The following is a 17298-nucleotide window of genomic DNA, read 5'->3' on the forward strand; positions in this document are numbered from 1 at the left end:
AGATATTCTTTAATAAAGGAAGAAAGAAAAAAGAAAATAAACATGCTCAATGGATGCATTCAGCCAGTGAGTGTGGATTAGCACAGTACACACAAGTGTGTCAAAGATTCAGAGTGGTTTGGGGCAGATGATAACCAAGAAAAGGTTTCCCAGAATTGGCATGGTGTCAGAAAGCCTTTAGGGGATGGAGTGACATCAACCCAAACGTCCACATGTGTTGTGGGAGCTGCAGGCTGCATTCCTGCCGCCCTGCTCCCAGCCGCCTGGCTAGCTTATGCTCCGAAATAACAACACACAAATTGTATTCATTTAAACACTGCCTGGCCCATTAGCTCTAGCTTCTTACTGGCTAATTCTTACATCTTGATTACCCATTTCTATTAATGTGTGTAGCACCCCAAGGTGCGCTTACAGGGAAGATTCTAGCCTATGTCCATCCTGGGTCGGAGCTTCATCGCGTCTGCCTCAGACAGCAGAGCTATGGCATCTGAGCTCACTTCCTCTTCCTCCCAGCATTCTGTTCTGTTTACTCCACCTACCTAATTTTCTGTCCTATCAGGGCCAAGGCAGTTTCTTTATTTAACCAATGACCTTCCTCCATCCTGCTTGGCTGAAGAAACATGGATGTGATTTGGTCCTAGCTTTTCATCATGTGTGATAGGCACTCAAGCCTTATCTGACTTGATCACGCTAAGACCAGAATTGCAGGTCTATCTTACAAGTTTCAGAAAATGAAGGGTCACACAAACATCTTAACCACTTCATTCAAAGTAAAAAACTAGTAACACACTGTAACACGAGCGGGGGGTGGGTCTGCTTGTTGTTGGGGTTTTTGTCCCGCCCCACAACTGTTTAGCCCCAAAGAAAATCACACATAGGTCTCCATAAATTATAAGCTATTGGCCCATTAGCTCTAGCCTCTCACTGGCTAACTCTCACAACTTGATTAACTCATTTTTCTGATCTATGTTAGCCATGTGGCTCAGTACCTTTTTTCAGTGGGGCAGATCACATCCTGCTGCTTCTGTGGTCTGGGCAGGGGTGGGGGGAATCATCTTCCTCCTTCCCAGAGTTCTCCTGTTCTTATTACATCATTTCTACTTCTTGTCTGGTTTTCCCACCTATATTTCCTGCCTGGCCAATCAGCGTTTATTTATAACATGATTGACAGAATACAGACAATTCTCCCACACCAACACACAGTAGAGTCAAGGCCAGAGCCCAGGATTTCTGGGTGGGTAGGAAATGGAAAGTACCCCTGTATTTCCTTCTAGTCTTGTGTCAAGGATCTACAGTCTTACATTTGACACTGCGTAACAAACCTGTCATTTACAGGTCTTTCTGAAAGTTTTTCTTACCCTTGTAAGACATAAAAGTTTTATAGCATTCGGTTACATGGATATGCCATAATTTATTTCTCTGTTCCCTCAGTTTTTGTGAACGAGACATGTTTGTAGAGCTTCGTGCTATACATACCATGGTAAATATCCTTTGACACTAAAAGATGCCCACTGCTAGAAGGGAAGGGGCCCTACGTGTCTTATTTACCATGACTCCTAATGCAAGGCTCAGCACACAGCCAGCATGTAGAAAGTCATTGCTGGATTAATATGTATACTAAACTCTTGGTGCCTACTTCTTTATTACAATAGGTTGTCAGAAGTGATATTTTTGTGGTAAAGACCATGATATGAATATTAGCTTTAAAATACTATGGAATTGCTTAAATGCCAATAGTACTTTCCTACAAGTTGTAACTATTTGTACCCTGGCTCCAGTGTGGAGTGTGGTTGGCTCACAGTAATCTCATCAGCATCGATTACTAATTATATTAACTACTTTGCCAATTTAAAAAGTGAAAAACAGACTGTCCTTTAGTCTGATTTTTAAATTTTTCCACTGAGATAGAACACCATCCTGGAATTTAGCAGACTCTAAATATCAGTACATCCGACTTATTTTTTTTATATTGAGATAGTAGTGTTCTTATTAGTTTACAAAACTTGTGGCATACAAAGTAGGCTGACTTACCTTTACTGTGCTTTTTCTCGAGCTACCATTCATTCACTCATTTATTTAGTTGGTGGGGGAATAAAATTCATATTGCCAAGCATATTTTTTCTTAAATTTTTTTCCCATTTCTTTTATGTTTCAAAATTAAGCCCTGCTCCAGAAAGCCATCAAGTGAGCACTTCAGCATACCTCTGGAACCCTAGGATCATCTTGGGGGGCGGGCAATAGACAGCGCTAGCCCGCTGTGGGCTCAGCTATCGGCTCCTAGGGGCAGAGGTTTCACTGTCATGCCATGTCTCTCAATGCATGGTGCCAGCCGTGGCTCTGGCTTTCTAGCATTTTGAAATAAGTAACAGCGATTTCTACTTTTAATCTCATTCTCCTAGAGGAGTGATAAGAAACTTGTCTGGTATCAAATAAGAATCCACCCAGGAGCTAAGTGGGGTCTGTAGAGTGATTAGGAAGTGAACCCTTCACTGAGACCCCATTACTAACGTCTGCCATTTCCAATACATATTAAATTTCTAACTTCCTGCATCTTCCTACCTTCAACAATTTTTAGTGTCTAGAAGAGGGTTTTTACTAAAATACTTTTGGAGCTCCTGACCACCACCTATTGCGCATGCAAGGACAGAACACCTCCCAGGAATGCTCATGTCCCACATCGCTTTCGAGTACTATGAAATCTAGAAACACACAGCTTACAAGCTGGGAGGTGGCCCTCCTGGGAAAGTGCTTGCCACACAGACCCCTGGCACAGAGCTGAGCTTGGCAGTGCCCGGCTGTCATCCATCCCCGAAGGACAGGATCCCTGGGGTTTGCTGGTTAGCCCATTTAGCCAATTGGCAAGCTCCATGTTCACAGAGAGACCTTGTCTCAAAACACATGAGGGAGGGCGGCTGAGGAAGACACCTGCTCTCAACCCTGACCTCAACCTGCACACACACGAACACACACACACACACGAACACACACACAAGTGCACATACATAAAATATAAAATTTAGAGGGAAGAGAAGATGCCACTTGGGTCAAGGTGAGATTTTAAGAAAAGGCACAGGTTTTCTTTGGAGACAAAGTGGTGGCCACATGTGTGTATGTGCACATTCCGCTTTGCCCCTCAAGTCCTTTCACCTCGGTAAGCACGTGAATTTTTTCCCCTTTCTTTTAGAAGCAGATGTAGGGTTTGTTTGCAAAACTGCAGGTGCAAGAGTTTATGGGGGTTTCAGATCACTGTGGGGCCGCAATTCATTAGCCTCACCGGCTGGGTCACCACATTAGGAGGAGTGACGGCACCTTGAATTATTAAAAAGTAACCCAATTGCTGGGTCTTTGCTCTTAACGTCCAGGTATACCCCCAAGCTGCTAGGCTGTTCTTTTATCTCACAGGTGCCTTTGTGCCTGGACATCCCTTGATCTTTAACAGTTACGAAGTGCCTGCCTTCCGGCATTTAAAGAGAACAAAAACAGGAAATACAAACTGTGGAGTGGTTCGGTAAAACTACCAAGTTATATGCATAAATATATAACTAGTTTCCGTCAAGTCAGGGCTTGGCCTCTTTGAACACTGTCTCTGCACGGAACCCATAGAACAGCAGTATGTCTTAGGAACCCAGCATGTAGAAGACTTTAAATACGTGTTAATGTTGGAGGTGTACCACCTTCTTCATGGCTCCAGGCCAGACAGAATGGTCAGTATTTGCTGAGACAGAATGCCACAGCAACCGAAGTCCCGAGCACTTACAATGAATGCTTTTTATATACATGTATGTGTATGCGTGCATGCATGCCCCCCCCCCTGTGGGCAGCGGGTGCTAGAGCACATGTATGTGTGTGAGCGCGAAGGCCAGAAAACCATCTCAGCTGGTATCCTCAGGAACACTAGCCTCCTGATTTGAGACGGCTCTCTCATGGCCCTGGAGTTCACCATATTAGGCTAATTCATCAAATTAGCCAGGCAATAAGCTTCAGGGATCCCCCTGTCCCTGCCTCCTCCGTGCTGGGATTGTAAGCACAGGCCACCGTACCCAGCATTTAAAAAAATATTATTTGTATTAGTTTTTTGAGAATTTCATACAACACGTTTTGGTCATATTTACCCCTCCCAAGTCCACTCCCACCTACCCAACTTCCTGTTCTCGCTTCCTAACCTTTATAAAAGTCCATCAAGTCTTGGGTGGAGAGCCTGTCTTGGAGCATGCTCAGTCTCTCAGGGGGTCATACCTTTAAAGAAAACCCACTCTCCTTCTGCCAAAGTTAACAGTTGCCAATAGCTCCTCAACCGGGGCTGGAACTTTGTACCCACTCCCACTTCGATGCTGGGATTTTGTCTGGCATGGGCTTGCACGGGTCTTTGTTCACGCTGTCACAGGCGCCCTGTTGTGTCGAGAGAACACGGTTAGCTGCCCACCAGGCCCTTCTCACGTCGTTCTGCTCTCTTCCCAGGAGATCTCCAGTCTGGAATGAAGGGGCATCCCTCTTAGTGCTGAGCTCTTAGTCTATTAATAATTTTCCATACTTTCACCACTGTGCACACCCAGACATTTTGGGTTCTGAGGATCAGACTCGAGCCTCCATCCTTCCAAGTCAATACTTTACTGACTGAGCCGTCTTCCAAGCCCTTGTCTAATCAAGGATCAGCTTACCATTCCGTGTCCTGTGACATTGCGATTGAGCTCCTGTTGCCTCTCGTTTTCTACCTTCCTGTAAGGGAAGTGTGTCAAATGACAGGATATTCTAGGGGTGTAAAACCCATGCCCATCTGTGTGTGGAAGGGGTATTCTGTTAGAATAAGTGCTCACTTACCTGTCCCTAAGCGTTGTTTACGTGCAATCGATTGCGTATGGCTGTGGGCTTGAATGCCAGTGTTCCAAAGTTGTTTTAGTTCACCCTGGTTTACACAGCACAGGCTGCATTGGAATGCGAAGCATCTGGCCTTGTTTTCATTTAGCCTTTGGTAAAAGTGGACCTCTACCCACGGGTTTACCACTGCCAAAGGCCCCGGCTCTATTTCTACTATCTCTTGGCAATGCCAGAGGCTGCAAAAGAACTTTTGTTTTGCAAGCTCACTATGAAGATTGTGTGGCCAGCTTTTGTGCTGATGGGAGCAATTGCCAGCTCTTTTCATCTTCTAACCCTAGGAGGAAGGTGTAGTCACACTCCAAAGGAAGAAGGTCTGTCCTGCTTTAATATAAGCCCATGCTTAGTGGCTGTACCCACCATGCAAAAGCTCTACATATACTTACTGGCAGTATTATTATTGTTGTTGTTGTTGTTGTTGTTATTATTTATGGAAGAACTGGAGTCTAGCTGTCAGCTAGATCAGTCTTTCTCAGTGGGTGGCATGATAATCCAGTATATTCTGGAAAGTTTCACAATCATCCTCTCAGCCAGGAGCTAATGTCTGATGAGCCCATTTCTCCTTGTCACTTGTATTACAAAACTGGTGGCATTGTCTTCGCACAGAAACATTTGAGTTGCCAAGTCCTATCTTGTGGCCTTGTTGTCAACACCCGGACATGGCAAGTACCCAACAGGTGCTCTGGAAGTGACTCTACATCAGCAAGCTAAAACACACACCAGACTTAGCCTACCTGCCACATTAGCTCAGCCCACCACTCTGTGATATTACAGGTGTCTTGAGAAAATAGTAACCTGGTTGACTAGGCCACTGCTGGAGTCCATGTTGAGTTGCAGAATATCTTCAAAGAATTTGCTTTGTTACTTTCAGATCAGAAGAATAAAAAATAAGCTAGTGGGCTATTATGCCAAGGGCTGACTTAATGGATATAATATTATATATTATACCTTTTTCTGGCTCTTTGGGGATGGTAACTGTCTCATCCTAATTAATATAATTATATAATATAATCACAAATGTCTCATCCTAATTAATATAATTATGCTCCTTTTTGCGTCTTTAATTTGCAGACCAAAAAATAAGAAATAAAAAATACCCACCTTTTTAAGGTGTAAAAACTGGCGCTGGAGAGATGGCTCAGTGGTTAAGAGCAGTTACTGCTCTTAAAGGGACCCACGTTTGCTTCCTGTATTAGGTGGCTCACAACTGCCTGTAACTCCAGCTCTTGAGATCTGACAGCCTCTTGCCTCCACACGCCTGCACACACATGCCCATACATACATATGCACACACAAATCACACAAAAATTAAAATAAAATCTTAAAACAATCCACAAACTAAGATTACTAAGCCTAAAATATACAAGCCAAGATATACAAGTCAAGAACCTGTCTAAAACAAATAAGTTTTTTCAACAAAATCTTCCCAGTTCTGCATTTGTGGAGCATGGTGCATGAGTTCCACCAAGGATTCCCCAGGTAATCAAAATCCCTTCTCAACTCCCATGGAGATACACGAAAATCACAAAAACGTGCCCTTCTTTGTTTCTTCTTGGTCTCCCTGTGGTTCCTGTGGAGCTGGAATCAGTTGTCCAAATTGACAGCCTCTCTTTTCCTTTAGTTGTTCAGGTTGGTTTCCCATGTCTTGGCAAACAGGACGGCGTGGCAGCATTTGAAGTGAACGTGATTGTCATGAACTCTGAAGGCAACACCATCCTTCAGACCCCTCAAAATGCTATCTTCTTTAAAACATGTCAGCAAGGTGAGCACTGAGAGCCCCTCAAGGGAGGGCTTTGGAGGTGGGGAGCTATACCTATGAGTTGTTTTATTTTGTTTTCTTTTTATATATACCTTGGAGGGAAAGGGCCCTGTAACACAGGGTCCGTTACAGGTACTTAGATTTTCCCAGGCTTTGACACCAGGTAGGAACCTTAGGGACTCCAGTGTGCTGTCAGAGACTAGCTTTTCTTCCCCCTTTTCTAATATAGCCTTAAGGAGCCCCATCTTTATCTCACCCAAGGCCACAGACACCCCCTTTCTTGTTCCAGCTCCTCCCTGCAGGTGTCAACCATCACCCACATTTCTCCCGGTCAAAGCAACACTGCCTACCCATGCCCGCCAAATGCCGTTCACAGCCACAGAAGACAGAAAGTCATGATCACACCATGATCCTGTCAGGCAGACAGGGCCTCAGCCACTCATTGCATGCCCTAGGTGCCCACTAACCACAAGGGAATAACTCCTTCCCTTCCAGCGTCAGGTTTAAGCTACGGAGCCAGTCAGTGGCTACCAGAGGCAATGCCCCTTGCTCCTCGGGTGTGACTTTCAGCGGTAGGAAGAAGAGTGGCTTTACTCCCTCCTGCGTGTCCCCTACTGTTGTAATTAAGATTGCAGGGAGAACTGCGTGAAAACAGAGGGGCGAGGAGGGAAGGTTAAAGATTGTGGGTTTCAATCAATTGTACTAAGAACACTTGAGTAGAAATGACCACCAGTGTCTCACCCGGCCTGGCTTCAAGGGCATGCTTTCTGCCTTGTTTCTCTTTGGTGCAGCCGAGTGTCCCGGAGGATGTCGGAACGGAGGCTTCTGTAACGAAAGGCGGGTCTGTGAGTGTCCTGATGGCTTCTACGGGCCTCACTGTGAGAAAGGTAAGCAAAGGAGTTAGTCCACCAGGCTTGCTTCCCAACGAACGTGGAAGCCACAGATGCCCCAGGTGGGTCTTTTGGTGTTTGTAACACATCTCTTGAAATTACTATTATTATTTGGTAATATTTTAAGGGTCGGTGAAACTTTAAATAGGCTCAGAAGACCAGTTGGAAAGTCGTACTTCTGTGGATTGGTTTCTGTTACTATCATACGTGGCCAGACCTTGGCCAGAGAACTTTAGGGTCTCTGTTCTTCGTGATCAAGCCTCTGGCCAGCCTATATGCACAGTGTGCGTTGTGATACTCTCACGAAAGGTTTAGGGTTCTAATGCCACAAATGATTGAAATTCTTCGAATTAAAAATAGCTCAATTCACAATTAAATCCATATCTGAGTATAGGGTCTACCATATCATAAGTTAAAAGAAGGGTTGAAAATAATTTGGGTAGTAAGCACATGTATTTCAGAGGTACTGTTTTTGAGGTCATTATATGAAAAGAGATGAGTGAGAAATGAATATTAACCACAAGCTCTTTAAATGCCAACCTTTAAATAAGTCAAAGAACTTGTTAGACCAGAGTTAGCAAAAAGTATTTTTTTTCTTTTTTCTTTTTGTTTTTTCAAGACAGGGTTTCTCTGTGGTATTGGAGCCTGTCCTGGAACTAGCTCTTGTAGACCAGGCTGGTCTCGAACTCACAGAGATCCGCCTGCCTCTGCCTCCCGAGTGCTGGGATTAAAGGCGTGCGCCACCACTGCCCGGCAAGTATTTTTTTCTTTTAAGAGATAAGAATATTTTCTTATTTGCACTTATCTTAGAGTTTAAAGATCAAGGAAATGGGGCAGAGAAAAATATTTGCAGTTTTTAAAAAAAATACATTACAGTCAAGTTGATTTGAGAAAGATATTTTTTTGGTTTTTGTTTATTTGTTTGTTTTTTAAGACAGGGTTTCTCTGTGTAACTGGCTGTTCTGAAATTCTATTATTTCAGACCAGGCTGACTTCGAACTCACGGAGATTCATCTGCTTCTGCCTCTTGAATGCTGAGTTTAAAGGCATGTGCCACCATGCCTGGCCTGATTCTGATAAAGATTTAATCGGGCATTTAAAGTAGAACAAATTGAAAATTCTTGCCTAAGAAATTGGCTGAGAAGTTGGAAAATAGCCGAATTAATACCAGGAGACAATTTTTAATATAGCAAAATTGTGTATCTAAAGAGTAAACATTTTGACTCTATCACAAAGTCTGAGTTGTAGAATCACTGACAATGTAAAATGCCCTGGCTCCTGCATCCTATTTGGCCTTAATCAGAGTCCCCTCTCCCTGTAAGCCCTCTGCATACCTCGGTGTTTGAACGGCGGCCTGTGCGTCACTCCTGGCTTCTGCATCTGCCCACCTGGATTCTATGGAGTCAACTGTGATAAAGGTAACAGGACTTCATTTCATTTTTATGTTATTTTTAATATTTATTTGTGTGTGTGTGTGTGTGTTTGCACATGTGCGTGTAAAGACCAGAAGAGGGCAATGGGACCCCCTAAAGCTGACGTTACAAGTGGTTGTAAGCCTCCACGTGGGTGGTGGGACTCAACCCCTGTCCTCTGGAAGAATAAACAGTGTTCTTAACCACTGAACGGTCTCTCCAGCCTCCCAAAGATACATTCTTGATGTCATCCCTTTGTAAACACGGTATGTCATGTGGAGTAAAGATGAGTCCTCTACTAAGTGGGACCCCAGTTGGGGTATTGCTTAACCCAGCGGAAGTTTGTTTTTTACTCCCAGAGTGCTTCAGTGCAAGGATATACAGGTCAGTGACCTGAGCAACATCCATCTGTGGTCCCCAGACGGGGTAGAAAGCTAGGGAAAATCCATATGGGGACAAGGGATGCCTCTCATCCAGCTGAGAAGCAAGACTTGGGCCCGGCACAGTTAATATTTGCTATGAAGGTTGCTGACATACAAAAACGATTCCCTTCCTAGATACTTTATGTTAAAATAGCAGTGAACCAGACTTAAAGTCTCAGTTTCTATGATCTTGTGTAGGGCCTCATTCAATATTCTAATTGCAAGAGGTCGGGTGCCTCCCTCTAAGTACGGCCGTGGTACTTTAGATTTCACTTACAGAGTGGATACAAACTTGGCCCTAAAACTACCTGCCTACTTAGCCAGCCCCAAACTCTTCAGTGGGTAAACCTTTTCAAATACTTTGGAAAGTATATGCATTTAATGAAGATGTCCTAATATCCATAATTGTATTTGCCACAGACTATTGACTTTTTATCAATAAAAACTATGCTTTCGACAGAATAACAAACACTGTTTTTAACTAGTGTCTCTTGTGATCAGAGACTCATTCAGCATTGAGTGCTACTGCAGCTCAATTTTCTGTTCGGTTGGTTTGCTGTGTGTGTGTGTGTGTGTGTGTGTGTGTGTGTGTGTGTGTGTGTACACAGTTTCCTAAAAAGGAAAAAAAAGTTGAGGCAAGGAGTTCTTGGCGTGAGTTGAGGAGTGATTGAGTGTCTTAGGCTATCCAAACAACTGTCACATGACTGTCTGGTCACAGTCTTGACAACCGTTGAGACACCGGAAGCATCGAAGCATCACACAGTTCACTCCCAGAGAGCTGCCCCGAGGTTTACATAGTGATGTGGGATGTCCTTCTGAATATGTGCTGCTTTTATTGGTTGATGAATATTATCTAGCTTGAATCACTTGGCCCAGATTTCATCCCCTCCACTGTACCCTGTATCACTCCATCTAATCAGGTCCCAGCCTCTCCCGAGTGACCTGGGGTTTGGGCAGATAAGATAACTTGGGTCGTAAGCTTTTCCTCTTTGCCTCCTATCTTTCTTCTTGGACTGGGATAATATCTGAAAGCATCTGTATCTTTCTTTCTTTTGATAAACCACAAAAATTAGATTTGAAATATTTTCAATACATATTCCTAAAGACTAAGACCTAGTGACAGCGGTAATTTTTAAGAGCAAGTCAGTAAAATTACTCAAGAGTGTATCTTTATTTGTTCAAATTTAGCATTTGGTATTTATAGCATTTCTACTATTTGAAAACCAGGCATTTCTTGGAAGGGAATAAAACTCAGACTCTAACAGAACTATTGGAAGCAAAGCAAACCTTCAGACACTTGAACTGACACACACACCCAGAATCAATGAAGTGATTAGTGACATCTGTCCACCTTTGCCATTATTGCCATGGCTTATACAATGAAAAATCTACTGAGATCTTTTACCCAACCTGGGCTGACTTATCCCTCTTATGCAACCTGGTGGCTGTCTACTCCCAAGAGGTCACTAATGCCCAACTTAATACAAACAGCTAACAGGCGTAGCATGATACTGCATAGAACTCCTGGACTCGAGAGATCCTTCTGTCTCGTAAGTGGCTGTACCACTGCGCTGGCTATTGTGATACACACACACAAACACACACACACACACACACACACACGGGTGTATACGTGTATGTATATATACATATACCTATATATGTGCATAAGCATACATGCGTAGCCACAATATACATCAAATATGTATATGCATACATATATGTTACAGTGTCACAAATACTTCAGAATCACGAAGGAAAAATAGACATTTGTAATACAGTACATCTTATATTCCATAATACTTTGTCTTTCCAATGAAAGATTTTCCTAAATGTTAAAAATTCTAGTAATTTTTAAAAAACTCATTTGGAAAATCTGTTGAAACTTCATTTGGTCTCACTGGAGATCTTGGAACATAAAACATTAATTTTTACTGGCTCAACAAAAGATTCTTTTATTATCCACAAAGGAATATGGAGCTGCTGAAAAATGGTTTAATTACTGGCACAGAGCTGGACTTTCGCACTGTACTTTGGAACAAACATTAAAGAATCACATCCATTGGCCTTGGGGACATCTGCCACCAACTTTAGGAAATGATTAGCAAGCACTGGCCAATTGACTCTCAGCCACAGTGAAATTTAGTTAGCATCTCTGGTTCACAGCAAAACAACTTTTGGATTAGTTCACGTTCTGTTGCGATAGCAAAACCCAGAGACTTGGGGTTCACAAAAAAGGTGAGGCCAATTAGCCTCACAGTGTGGAATTTTAGTGCGCCATCTGTCTGGCTCTGGCGAGGGCCTCAGACTACACCACAGTGCTGAAGTCAGCACGATGGTGGGAGTATCTTAGGAGTGATTCCACGGCAAGACCAAGCCAGAGACCTTCAAGCGCTGGGCAGCCCCCTAAGAACTCCCGAGGATGATCCCAGTGACCTAACCACAACCCATTAGACCCCACTTCTGAGTGGTTTGCCCTTCTCCATGCCATGCTCTGCCAACCAAGCTTGCAGCACACGAACCCACAGCTAAACCATGACAGGAATGTTGAAAACCTTGGTCAAGATGACAGACGCAGTTGAACATACCGAGAATAAGGACACATTGAGAATTGCTGTGATGAAACACCACGGCCCAAAGTAAACCGGCTCACACTTTCATCATGGGAGGAAGTCAGGACAGGAACTCAAGCAGGGAAGGGATCTGGAGGCAGGAGCTGAGGCGCAGGGAAGGGATCTGGAGGCAGGAGCTGAGGCGCAGGCCGCAGATGAGTGCTGCTCACTGGCTTGCTCATCATGGCTTCCTCAGCCTGCTTTCTGACAGCACTGAGGACCACTAGTCCGGGGATGACCCCACTGACAATGAACTGGGCCCTCCCTCAACAATGGCTAATTAAGAAAATGCCCTACAGCTGGATCTTAGGGAGGTATTTTCTCTACTGAGGACCCCTCCTTTCAGATGACTCTAGCTTATGTGGAGTTGACATAGAACTAGGCAGGACAGGGGTGGGATCAGTGCTTGTAATTCCTCATTCCAATATCTGAGACAGAATCATGTGTTAAAGAAAGATGAGCAGGGTCTGCATAGCTCTATGTTAACTGGAAAAGAAGGGCAGTCAGATTATATAGCCAGATTTAGTAGTTCTATTTGCAGTGTGCTGTCTAGCCCACTGCCCTTTCTATATCAGCAGGGGGCAGGGAGGGCAGGTAAACATTGATCCTGACCTTCTCTTGCCCTCTCTTATTCTGGGAAGACGTGGACAAGTGGGGAGACAGGACTCGCCCATAAAAACCCAACAACACTACTGCCAAGAGGGCGGACAGTGCTGGATTTCCTAAACTCTAAATCCCATACCAGAAGGGGACTCTGCTCATTCCGACATGAGGATGCTAAGTACACGGTTACCTGCAGCTGGGAAGGGTTTGTCATTTGCGACGCTTCTTAATGCTTTTAAGAAGCCCGGTGTCCGCAGAACGTTTTAACCGAACTGACTTCCTTAAAGCACACACACACACACACACACACACACACACACACACACACACACGTTCACACTGGAAGCCTTTATTTATCTATTTGACAAGTCACCAGTACAAAACCAGGACATATGACTGAAATTTAAAAGAAAAAATTCTAAGCACTAATCTTTAGTTTTCACCTTTTTTGAGGCAAGGTCCCAAATAGCCACAGGCCAGCTTTAAACCACTACATAGCCAGAAATGACCCTGACCACCCAGCCTCTACTCCCCTGGATTCTGGGACTACGGGCGTACACTTTACCCCTACCCCAAGCTCTTATTTTAATCTTCTTTATCGAGTGAGCAAAGCTGGCGACTTTTCAGTACGTCCTCTCTCCTATTCCCATTTCCCTATCCTCCACTTTAAGTGCCAAAGATCAATGAAATTCAGGAAACTGACACCAAGAGGGAGGGGCTTAGGATGCGTCACAGCCCCTTTATTGGATTTCCACTGTGTCCATCATCCCGCTCAGCCTCTTCCTAGGGACCTCCCAGGTCTCTCTGCGTGCAGTTACTCCAGACTTTCTCCAAGTACCATGACAGTCTCTCTCTTTAAATCCCGCTCGTTCAAACGAAGCTCCGTTCTTCTGAGAGTTGCTTCCTCCTTGTTGAACCTTGACACTTTGACACTCTCTCTCCCCTTTATCTAATCCAAATAAGTTTTCCCCCTTTATCTTCCAACTTGATGCTTTTGAAAGGTATTTCCTTGGATTTGCAGATTCTTTTTTCTAGCACATAAGTTTTACTTAAAAGACTATTTTTTATATATTATACCCTTTTAAAAATTTGGAATGAATACATTGTGTGATACCCTTTTCTCTCTTATATTCTGAGTCTTTGTAATTTGTTATAATTCGAATTGGCTATTTCAAAGAATGAGGTGCTTGGTCATAACTTTCTTCAAACTGTAAAGTGGCGTGTTTATTATGTAGATGAGAACGTGCTAGACATATACTGGAGAAATATAGTTCACTTGAAGTGAAATTCTTGCTAGGCGTGCCTGCCTGTCTAACGAAGCACCCTGTCATTCATTCTAACAGCTAACTGCTCGACTACTTGCCTTAATGGGGGTACCTGCTTCTACCCAGGAAAATGCATCTGCCCTCCAGGACTCCAGGGAGAGCTCTGTGAAATGAGTAAGTACAGACCTCGGCGTTCTCGATGGCCTGGGGAGGGGTTACAGATCTGGGCGTTCTCGATGGCCTGGTGTGGGGGGGGGTACAGATCTCGGTGTTCTCAATGGCCTGGGGAGGGGGTACAGATCTCGGTGTTCTCAATGGCCTGGGGAAGGGTACAGATCTGGGTGTTCTCGATGGCCTTGGGGGGGGGGGGGGGGCTGAAAAACTGTCTCATGCCTGCTTTTGCCACTGAAGCCTAGATAGGATGGAGACCTCATGTGAGATCATAGGCCAGTGTCTCTTTCCTAGATTCCTCAGGCACTCCCTTGTCTAAAAGCATAAGAAAGGTGGCGCTTGTCCCAGAGGCTGAAGACAAACCCTCAAGCACAGAGGGTTTTCTTCTGCTCGTCATTGTCATCCTAGAACAGACTGACTCCTCTAAGAGAGTGGGAAGGAAGGAGAAGTAAACACTGCTCAGCGATTAAAACAATAACCCAGCCTCCTAAGTGACTCCCAGGGACACATTATACAAAAGGAAGTGGACATGCGGGGGAAAAAATGAGTCCGCAATTTTCAAGTTCAAGAGACAAAACTAACGGATGAAGTGCTGAAAACTGGGGTTGCTGTTGGGGGTCAAAAGGAACCTTATGGGGTGCTAGGAATGCCTGCCTTCAATAGCAGTGTTTCTTGAGTGCTCAGATCAAAAAAAAAGTTGAGCTGTGAACTTAAAAGTGACACCCATTCCGCCCACACTGTGTTCTCTGTCACACTTCAATAGCAATAGCTGAGCAATGGTCCCATCTCTGCCACCTACTAACTGGCCAGGGCTCAGGCCTCTCTTTGAAACTCAGAAGTGAGCCGATTCAGTCGAAGCCACACTATGACCCAGAAGACAGCTAGCATGGAGGCTCACGTCCAGGCAGGACAGCAGTCGTCAGGCGTGCCTGCTGAGGGGTCCCCTTCTGCCCCTCGGATGCGTGTGCCTGTTGAGGGCAGCCCTTCCTAGCTGCGCTGCCTCTGAAGCACTGTGTTTGGTGCGGCCCCTGTTTCCAAAGCTGAGGTAGATTCCAAATTGAATAATGCTATGTTTCTATTTTAACTTTCAACCTCTAATTTATTTGTGGGTTCTTGTACTTTAATGAGTAGTAGATGAAGTAACCATTTTTATAGAGTTCAAATGAAATCGCTCTGAAGTTTCCATTGAACGTGTAATTAATTGCCAGGATGTGGTTTCTGTTCTTATTAATTACTCTTTCCTGATAAAGACATCTTGAGCTAACTCCCCTCAATTTTCTCCTGAAGCTCAGCCCCAGACGTGGCATGCTTTGTTTACGAGTCTTTGTTTGTGGCCTCATTTCATGACTTTGTTTTCGTGGGCTCTCCTCTGGCACAGCTCTCTCTCTCCCCCTCCCTTTCTTTCTTCTCTCCTCTCCTGCCTCCACCTTCCCTCTCTCTTCTGTCTTTTTTTAAATTCTAACTGGATCAAAAATGTGGGGTTTGGAAAACTCATCATAGATCCAACAACAAGTTTTATTCAAATTCCTTTTTAAAAAACTTCCTGTTTCAATGAAATGGAACATTATTAGACTAACAAAACAATACAGAAACACGTCTGTGGGTGGAGTTTCTCTGAGTGTACAGACTAATGGCAGAGTTGAACTTATTTTTTAGTAGATGTATAGTTCACATACCATAAGACGCGGCATTTTAAAGTGTACCATCTTGCAGATTCTGCTATCACCACAGTCTGATTTCAGAGCAATTTATGACCATCCTAAATACATGCTTATACTTATGTTTATTAGAAAAGTCTCCCAAGGCCCCTCATAATCACAGGGTCTGACAACTAGCAAGTTACTTTCTAGTTCTCTAGCCTGGTTACTGTAAACACCTCCTATAAGTGGGGTCATACACAATATAGCATCCCCGCCGCTTCTTTCATTAAAGGTCATTGCTTTCCAGGACTGCACCTGGTGCAAAATATGCCAGTACATCGCTCCTTTCTGCGGCTGAGTGACATCCAGCTGTATGGACAGACACCACTTGTCAGTTCATTTACCACTGGGGAAGATCTGAGTTGTTCCCACATGGGGTTATTTGAACAACACGGTTGTGAAGATTTGTGTGCATGTCTCCATGCAGACAGGTTTGCACTTGTAATTCCGTGTGTGTGTCCCACAACATGTATGTGGAGATCAGAGGACAACTCTTTGAGAGCGGGCTCTCTCCTTCCACCTCTGGTTCCTGGGGACTGGACGTGGGTCTTCTGGCTTGGTGGCAGGTGCACGTCCCTGCTGGGCCATCTTGCTGACCCAAGTTTACATTTCCTTCAGCTGTTTACCTAGGACCACAAGGGAACAAGTTCACGGAGGAGCTGTCTTCAGATTGTCTCTCCTTTTCCAGTCCATCTGCAACACTGCCATCTCTTCACACTTTCACCAAAACCCACTTTTCTTTCTTAAGGAGACGGGTTCTACTGTCTGTCAGGCTAACTTCCATCTCTCCTGACTTCTGCCAGTAATGACACCTTCTCAAACACCATTGAAACTGTTTTGTGAGATGCCGGTAACGGGGTCAGCCAGACTGTTCTGAGAGGCATCTGGGATGCCAGCTGTGCATCCATCTTGCTATGCAAGGCTTACAGGTTTCCTAAGAATCTTTAATAGAACTTCAGTTTAAAAGGTCACACAAATTACTTATAGCCTATGATAAATAAGTTTTAAAATAACTTAACAGGACTTTGTTATAAAAGTTCTCTGCGGAAAATAATCAAAAAACCACTCAACATTCCAAGGCCCACACCCTGGTACATCTCTTTCCTCCTGTTGTCTGTGAAGTAGAATTACAACATTAAGTTATCCTGCAGTCTCACAGGTGGAGGACGTCTGAGGTCCTCACTCTGTGGAGACATTATGGTCTGGCGTTGTTCTCACAAGGACTCCTCCATGGGTTACACTAAAATACTAATAAAATTCAGTGAAATCTCCCTTAGCCACTGCTCCTTGAGGTTTTGGTAGATCTATTTCCAACCAATATAATGCGGTTGCAAACTATTTTCAGGCAAAAGAGGTCAGTAGTAGGACACTTTGAGTGTTCTGAACACTAAACAATCAGCTGGTGATAGCTGATGCTTAGTCTTTGAACCAGCTCTGTCCTGACAGATCCCTGCAGTCACGTTCCTGGCACTAAGAACCTGGGGAAACCTTCTTATCCTCCTCCTCGGTCTTCATACCCTCTCTCCTGGCTGAGACAAGCCTAAGAGTCTTCGTTTCCCTCTTACCAAGAACACAATCAGGCAGTAGACTGG

General features: G+C 44.2%; 1 protein-coding gene across 1 annotated transcript in view; it reads left to right on the top strand.

The window, feature by feature from the left end:
• Positions 1–17298, top strand: part of Wif1 (WNT inhibitory factor 1) — a 67020-nt gene that overhangs the window by 42755 nt on the left and 6967 nt on the right. Inside the window, exons 4-7 of the mRNA XM_005357924.2 lie at positions 6494–6634; positions 7423–7518; positions 8844–8939; positions 13914–14009. Coding sequence (XP_005357981.1) covers positions 6494–6634; positions 7423–7518; positions 8844–8939; positions 13914–14009 — 429 coding nt within the window. The remainder of the gene's footprint in view (positions 1–6493; positions 6635–7422; positions 7519–8843; positions 8940–13913; positions 14010–17298) is intronic.

The sequence above is a fragment of the Microtus ochrogaster genome, chromosome 24, assembly GCF_000317375.1.
Source record: "Microtus ochrogaster isolate Prairie Vole_2 chromosome 24, MicOch1.0, whole genome shotgun sequence".
In the NCBI taxonomy this organism is placed as follows: domain Eukaryota; kingdom Metazoa; phylum Chordata; class Mammalia; order Rodentia; family Cricetidae; genus Microtus; species Microtus ochrogaster.